Source organism: Atta cephalotes (genome assembly GCF_000143395.1).
Source record: "Atta cephalotes unplaced genomic scaffold scaffold00020, whole genome shotgun sequence".
Classification (NCBI taxonomy): Eukaryota; Metazoa; Arthropoda; class Insecta; order Hymenoptera; family Formicidae; genus Atta; species Atta cephalotes.
In genome coordinates this window covers 1,259,066-1,267,969 of record NW_012130084.1, presented here as the reverse complement: position 1 = coordinate 1,267,969, position 8,904 = coordinate 1,259,066, and the positions used below count along the sequence as shown (strand labels likewise).

The 8,904-nt window shown below is 30.2% G+C and overlaps 1 protein-coding gene across 1 annotated transcript; it reads right to left on the bottom strand.

Moving 5' to 3' along the window:
- Window positions 1-871: 871 nt before the first annotated feature.
- LOC105619251 lies at window positions 872-2,543 on the bottom strand. Its single transcript, XM_012200775.1, has 3 exons — window positions 2,466-2,543; window positions 1,298-1,397; window positions 872-1,230 (listed from the first exon to the last, which is right to left on the bottom strand). Exons 1-3 carry the CDS (start codon window positions 2,533-2,535, stop codon window positions 1,089-1,091), a joined length of 312 nt encoding a protein of 103 aa, XP_012056165.1. The 5' UTR covers window positions 2,536-2,543; the 3' UTR covers window positions 872-1,088.
- Window positions 2,544-8,904: the final 6,361 nt, after the last annotated feature.

Below are 8,904 nucleotides of genomic sequence, written 5' to 3'. Positions count from 1 at the left end.
TCTGTCCCTTCTGAGAGACAATCTATTATAACGTTTCTATTCTGAGAATCATTCTTACTACAACATTTGTAGCTATTAAATGTCTCCACAACATTTTCAGGACAGCTTCCTAAAAATATTAATACATAACATACATAATAATTATAACAACATAATAATTATAAATTTCGTATGACTTGAATAATTATAGAATATAAATCAAATATAAAAATGTTCTCGATTAATTACAATAATAATATAATTAATTATAAAAATATAAGATCTCTCTTCTTAGACAGGAGAAACATATATATTTAACATTTATGTATTTGAATTATGATATATAAGTTAGTGACACGCAACCTGCCAATTAATTATCAGCAGTCCGCCGGCTTATAGCCGAAAGTTATATTTTTCCATTTTATGTAAACTATCAAAATAGTAACATTATATGTAACAGTTTAACAGTTTCATTTAAGACACACTTACAAAAATTGTTAAGAATTTATATTTGAAATGTAGCTTATATTTTATAAATAAATGACACTTAGAGAGGCATCTCCTTGCTTCTCGTCGTGTCCTCCTCTCGTTTCCGTGCACATCCTATCGCGTCGGTTTATCGTAAGATGCCGCTAGATAATTAGTCCATTAAGAAATGTCTCAGAGATCAAAGATAAAGTCGCAATAAAATCGTCACTTTTTCCCCGAAACAAATTGACAATTGAAATCCCTTTCTATTGAAAAGGCATCACTCGGAAGAAAAATAGTATGAATTCAACACAACTGCAATTGTTATAAGAAATAATGAATTTTTATTTCTCAAAACCCAAGTAAAAAATTAAGATTTTAAAATTACACACACATGATGTTTTTTATTCTTATTATTAAAATATTTTTTTCTCAATGCTTGTTTATTAATATATATACATATAGATATAGATGTATTGCTTTTATCAAGTTTACGAAAAAAATTTGTATACTACTCATATCAAATTAACTGAGTAAAGAAATAAAGATCAGATTATCAGAAATTATTGTACATTTTCACAATATTTCTGCATATTATTTTTTAATTATGCAGTAATGTATGCAACTTGCATTTTTATTCTTCATTTTATTCTTTTTATTCTGTCATTTTTATTTTTCTCTTTGCAAATGGTATGTCCGCAACAATCTGGATATATTTTTGTGTTATCTTCATGATTATCTATGTGTGTTCCTGGCGGACAGAGAATGAAAGACAAGGGACATCTAAAATTAATAGAAAATTAACATTTGATATCTGAAGAGCACTGTACTTCACAAATTGCTTACTTACGCAAGTACTACCATTCTAATGTCTGTCCCTTCTGAGAAACATTCTATTTTACAACATTCGCAGCTATTAAATGACTGCATAACATTTTCAGGACAGTTCTCTAAAAATATTAAAAACATAATTATAAATTCCGTCTGACTTGAATAATTATAGAATATAAATCGATTATATCAACTAATAAATACTAATAAATACTAATAAATAATATTGTTTTCTATAAATCAAATATAAAAATGTTCTCGATTAATTATAATAATAATATAATTAATTATAAAAATATAAGATCTCTCTTCTTAGACAGGAAAAACATATATCTAATTTATATATTTGAATGAACATTTATATATTTGAATTATAATATATAAGTTAGTGACACGCAACCTGCCAATTAATTTCCAGCAGCCCGCCAGCTTATAACCGAAAGTTATATTTTTCCATTTTAAACTATATAAAATGATAACATTATAACAGTTTAATAATTTCATTTGAGATACACTTACAAAAATTTTTAAGAATTTATATTTGAAATGTAGCTTATATTTTATAAATAAATGACACGTTTGTAAAATATTTGATTTTTATAAATCTATCTAGTTTGCTTTTATCACTACCATGATTATATTCCTGATTTTTTTATTTCATTATTGATGATTAAATTACTGATTTATTATTAAATAAATAATGTTGTTACTCTGAGGTTAAATTTAAAATTAATTATTCTGATAGTTATTGGGTTGTCCGGAAAGTTCGTGCCGACTAACTTATATAATTTAATAAATGTATACTAAAATTTAAATTTTCTGCGTTTCAATTTTCCTTCAACATCGGCACGAACTTTCCGGACAACCTAATATTTCTATACAAAGTACAGTTGTGTAAAAAAATCTTTAAAAATTAAAATGAATAACTGGAATAAATAGACAGAAAAGGAATTTTATTTTAATATTAATAAAGAAATTATATCCATTTATAATTTCCTTATGATATGATGAAATTTTTTATCTGTGTATTTTATACTATATTACGTATTATATAATAATATATAAATTCTACATTGTAATCAATCTACTTTTAAAAAAATCTTTTTTATTAAATGACACATTATGTAATAAAAATAAATATATAATAGTACACATAATTAATAAAATTATAATAAATGTATACGTACCAAATTGTGGAATTTGTGTACTAAAATGAACCAAGATGAGAACTATACACAATAATCCGAAGTGTTTCATTTTGCTGGATTACATGGAATGAAATGAGCGCAATATCGAGATGCGAAAAATCTCTTAATATATATTCTTGAACTTTGATCTTTCTGAAAAGATTAGACAACGAGAAAGTTCAGATTTTATTAAATCAAGTCATGTAAACAATCTTCGCAGATATTTATATAATGTCAGCATTAACAAATTGAATTGTGCAGATTGCACTTTTTTAGACTAAAATGAATTTCAAAATAAAGCATAATATTATGTTATACAATTTAAAAGATAGCGATATAATAAACAAGTTCTAAATAACAAGAATAATTGTAAAACTGCTTAAATTGCTTACATACATATTAATAAAACTCAATCTTGATAGAAGGCTCCAAAGAATAAATCATAGGAAGATAGAAAGCCAATGTGAGCCAGCACAGGTGTGTTGGTGTGTAAGAATAATATATATTCAAAGATAAAATAAATTACAGACATTTCGACGCTTATTATTAGGTCATCTTCAATGTAGGTTTAAAAAAAATTCAATTGTGCAAATTAAAACATATAATAGTCGCTTACTATTTCGTCAATAGATAAAAGTTGTCTGTTGACGTTCTAAATTATCTGACCATCAATATGTAATATATAAGTTTATCACGTTCTTTAATTATTATATTATTATTTTAAGTCTTTTATTATTTTTCATGTTATTGTATATTGCAGATAATGTAATTGTTTGAGTTAGATACAACTTTTTTATTTTATCCATTGACGAAATAGTAAACGACCATTATATGTTTTAATTTGCACAATTGAATTTTTTCAAAATTACATTGAAGATGACCCAATAATAAGAGTCGAAACGTCTGTAATTTTATTTTATCTCTGAATCTATGATATTCTTATACATTAACAAACATGTACTGGCTCACTTTTTACCTTTTTACGATACATATTAATATATTATTTAATATATTTTATGTAACTATTATTTTTAAACATAAATTATTTTATTAAATCATAGTGAGCTTTTTCTAGCATCTTTTTAACTGCGTCGATAAGTCAATAGAATTTAATAGAAAAACAAAATTCAATAATTTTTCAATGTATTAGATACGATTATCGCTGTTCAATCCTCACGATCGTATCGAAAGCCATTTAAACTGATCGCGATCTCGGTAAGACTTTGTGCTAAATCAATCCGTTCGTCAGTACCTAAAAGAACTCGACTTGTCGATGGAAATGACTCATGCAATTGACGTTGGTCAGTCGCGGATGGCTGCGTCGGTTGTGAGATTACCGTTTCACGATTCATGAAGAATATGACAACCATGAAGTTCAGTATAGATTAATAAAATGCTGATATTAATACCAATGATCAATTCAGATAAAACTTTCGCATTTTGATCGATAAAAGCATCACGATCGTCAGTGAAAAAAATTTGAAATTTGAATTTGAAAAACAAACTTGTAGTCTGCGTATACAGAAATAGTATTATTACTAAAATTATAACTTTATATATATATATATATATATATATATATATATATAAAGAATTTTTGCTGAAATATTAAAAATTTTAATTAAATGTAAATCGATAATTTTTTTGGACCATCAAAATAATTATGTTGGACCTTAAACCGATTACAAGAAAACTTCTAGCATTTTTTGCAGCATCGCTCATTGTGCTAAAAATTTCTAATTATTTCCATAGTTCAATAAAATTATTTTCAGAGAGATCTATATCTAATAATAATAATTTAGATACTTCAGCAAAATAATTACTTCGTTCTTTTCATGTGCAATTCACATAAATATTATAAGTTATTAAAAAATTGAGCACGCTGTTTTAATTTTTACTATTATAAAATCATCAAATATACATATCTAAAAAAATTGTTTGCAATCTTTCTTTTTAAAGCATCTTGCTGTCTCATGAATGTACAGGAAAAGATGTTCACATTATTTTGCACGGTTGTCCATGTATCTATTTTTCGCTGTCAATCGACACTTCAGCCGAACACGGCGAGTTCGTGCGATGATCATTTAGCTTTTGCGATCATGTACCTGCGCCGAGATGATATTCCACGTTATACTTCGTAGAAAGCGTCTATGATGACCGAATCACGAAAGACCCCTTCGTCCTACCGTTATTTCATGCAACTGTCATAAGAACTCTGTCGTGATTTCGTGACGGTTTTACCGCTCTCTCTATTGTCGGGCGTCAATGAAGTGTAACGACATTATGCATGGGTGACATGAAATCCCATCGGTCAATATATTTTAAAGTTTTTATTAATTTATTATTATTTTTATTCTTTTATATGAGAGTCTAAATGAAAAAATGGATGAAACTATATAAATCAAATATATACAATAAAACAACGACTTTAAAGTAACTTCTATTGTACAGCTGTTCTCAGACATATTATATATATAAATATATAATATTTGAAAGCACAGATCACACATAACTGACGAAAGCGAGGTCCAAGTATATGTATATACGAAAAGGATATAACTGCGAAAGGCGCGGTGATTGCTAGAATGGAATCCGTCGTGCACGACGTTCGCCAGCGAGGAAGAGAGGAACGGAGAAAGTATCCTTTCAGCGAGTACAAGCCGTGCGATTCTTTTTCCTCCGCTGTCTCGTCGTCCATACACGGCACACAGAAACCAATAGTCCAGAACGCGAGTGCGCCGCAACCTTTACGATGCGCGGCCGCGTTTACGGCTGTTTTTTCACGGACGTCGTAAACGCGTAGCGACCGGCAATCCGGCCCGAATATAAACCGCGGGATCGACGATCGTGCTCGGTGACACGACCGGACGATCGCTCGCTCGGCAGATTCAGCGAGCCCGTGAGAACGCGACGCACTCCAGCGGGATCCGCTTATGCAAGATCGTGTACCTGACATATGTGACATACGGGACGATTTAGGTGCCAATGCGAGCATTGGCACTAGGATCGAAGTCACTATCATGAAAGCTTTGTAGGAGTTTAGTGTAATATTAAGTCCTGTTCAACCATCCATTATTGTAATCATATTTCAATGATGTTGTATAAAATACAATACCTGCCAAAAGTATTCAGCCAAGATATGATTTTATAACATTTTTTTATCAACAAGCCGACAACTTTTTGTATCTCATTCTCTTTTGTATCATTAAGTAATGGTGAGATGTACATGGAGATTTAAAATTTATGTACGTGTATAGGTTGTTCTAAAATCAGGGAAACAATGTCAGTTTAAAATCTTCAGATGACAGGAATCTACTTTTCAATTCTCGCTTATACATATAAGCTTGATTATTTCATTATTATTCTTGCGTGATAAGTTTAATTATTTTTTGTATTATTTTGTGTTTCGATCTCTATCTACGTTACATATTTTTGCATAAATTTTTTTTATTTAAATCTTTTATTTGAATTAAATTTTTTTATTTATACTGTTTTCTCTGTAGTTGCGATTGCGTGCAATAATAATATTTTAAAGAATTAAATTAAGTTAAAATAGGAAGAGTATTTTACAAATAGATACATAGATTATATCATTTAAGTTTTTTTTTTTTCAATAAAAGATAATACCACTTAGGTTTCATGTCTTATTTAATTAATACACATTACTTGAACTGAATAAAGTAATGCAATATGAGATTGTAACTTGACACCAGTTATTTATTTATACATCTGAGACAGTACTCTTCTGATACTAACTCTTTTATACAAATACTTAATTCAACCAATATACATATCACTTGAGTTAACTAAATAACGCAACTTTGAGATTTTTTTAAGAATTAAAACAGCTATCTTTTAAATTAGAATAGAAAAATTAAAAATTAAATTTGAATACAAATAAGATACGTACACTACTTAAGTTTTATCTTTTTAAACGAAAGAGAGACCGAATATTTAAGTTTTATCTTATAATTGGTACAATAATGTCTTATTCGAATTTTAAAAACTACTATATTAAATATTTCCATACTAGATCTTCATTTATATAAGATTCTTTATCTGAACATAATAAAATTACTTACTGGTCAGAAACTTTTGGCAGCTACTGTATGTAATAGATGTAAGGAGTTACACCATCAGTCACGTAAAATAGCAGTAATCATAAACGTGTATTTCCATGAAAAAGAAAATCAATGCAAAACAATGTAAAATACGATGTAGGAGGACGGATTTGGTTTACATTTTACATTCCTCGAGAAGTTCTCCATACAATCTAACTGTCTAATATCAGTAATATTTCAGATAGCTATTGGGATAGCGCTGACTATACTTTCTCAAAGATGAACGCGTTGAAGTCATAGGCGGTTTTCTATTGATGGCACAGCGATATCGGTATCCACGGTGAAAAGATCAGACGTTCGTGGGCCTGTACCTATCGGCTGCGCCTTCGGCGACCATGACCATCAGCGACATTCACCATGCTTGTTTCCCATGTTAACCGTTGCACGCCTTTTCGATCGCCGCTCTCGCTTATGCGGCTCCCTCTTGATCAGTTTATCCGCGAATCTATGTAATACGGAAACTATATTATGGAGCCTCGACCGTGGAATATCTCGATCACGCGGAGCGACTCGCTCGTCCAAGTCGATGTTCAAACGGTGGGAAAAAGGGTGGAAATGTTGCGGTGAGATTCGACGTGAACGTTGATGCTCACGTTGTTCGTCGAATCTGAAGCAATGACTTTAGCTATCTACTATAATAGATACATATATCGACCGTATCATGATAATGAATAGACAGAAATAGATAATATAATACTATATGGAAAGAACGGTTTGCTAAAGTATTTAAATTTATCTAAATGATAAAGAAGTATAAATACATATATATATATCTGAAAATAATTTCATGAATTATTAAAATAATAATTATATAGGCAGCTTTAAACTGATTGCTCGAATGTTAAAACTTATTGCAACATTGCTCATTTGAGTTTTCTACATGATTATTTTGATTCAACAAAATTATTTTCAGATCTGTAATTAGTTAAAAAAATTCTTAGATACCTTAACAAAATTATTTCTTTTGTGTAAATAATATAAAAATAATTACGAATAATAAATAGTAAAAGGATCAATTCTTATTTACAATTCTTATGAAATAAAAGTGAGTAGAGTGTGGGAGAATTGATGAAGAAACACATACAAACGTAAGTTGAACGACAGACAATGAGGGGCTATAGATAATTAACTGCAGCGAATCCACGTTTATTATGCAGCTTTACCATGATTAGGGAATGACAACGAAATGCGATACGGCGATTAATTCCCTTGATGAGAGTATATGACATTTTAGTGATATCTCGTACGACCAGAGAGGGTGATCAATTCTGTCGGATGATTTTATCGTTCTATGTCTCTACAGCCAGTTGATATGCGAACGTCGATCGTCACTTAGCGGCGCATCAGAAGCCACTAATCTTAATTCGCTTATCGGATTACTCGGCTGCTGCGGCGTGCGATGGAGACGTTCGTGTTTGAGAGATAATTCTCCCGGTATGATAATTACCGAAACGATAAAGTCATTTCGTTAACGTTTTCATCGCAGTCCATTCTCGGACCAGCATGAGAATTTTGAGTACCATATAAATATTTATAATCATACTTTCTCACACACTGTAAAGATATTTTTGGCATCGCGATAACAAGTATAAAATTATTCTTATAAAAATTCGTAATAGAATGGTGAATTAACATCGTGAATTATAACATCAAATGTTTTAAATAGAATAGAAAAAAAATAAGACTGCATGTATGATTAACATCGTAAATTAATGCACTTTTTAAGTTAAATCTCTGTTTTTTGTACAGATTAATCTGTCATTCTGCAATATTTTCTGTATATAATATCTTGAAGTAATAAATTCTTAAAAGAAAACAGGGATTTAAAACTTAAAAAAATGCATTCATTTACAAATTAACTTCTTTATCATTTCAATGCAGCCTTTTTATGAATATTTAGTAAAAAATCTTTAAGCTTCGCATGATGTATCCTGAATTTAGTATTAGCGAGACATTGAAAGAGATTAAGAGACGTCAAAGAAGCTATCGATCGTGCTCGTCATCATCATCGGATGTCAATCATACTCCGATTGTCCGGTTTCCCAAGAAGTACCGTTCGTGTCAGATCTCGCGTTGTTGAGGAAGAAATCGCCTATAGTCAATCGCTATTGTCACGCGGCATCGGCGACACTTCACTATCCTCCTGTTACATTGTCCAAAGGCGAACGGTACCGTCTCGACTGCATTATTATAAAGCGGGATAAAGGCCGGAGAGTGAGGTAAAGAGGTTGTTGACCATATAGCGGAAGACTTGCATTTGATAGCGTATATAACTCGAGAAGTGACCCTCTCTCTCTCTCTCTCTCTCTCTCTCCTCC

What these genes read in the sequence shown, in the direction of transcription:
- LOC105619251 (XM_012200775.1), bottom strand. Translation starts at nt 2,535, where the DNA reads ATGAAACACTTCGGATTATTGTGTATAGTTCTCATCTTGGTTCATTTT. An exon ending in TACACAAATTCCACAATTTG is followed by an intron (nt 1,398 to 2,465) that starts GTACGTATACAT and finishes TAATATTTTTAG; the next exon opens with AGAACTGTCCTGAAAATGTT. An exon ending in ATTAGAATGGTAGTACTTGC is followed by an intron (nt 1,231 to 1,297) that starts GTAAGTAAGCAA and finishes TATTAATTTTAG; the next exon opens with ATGTCCCTTGTCTTTCATTC.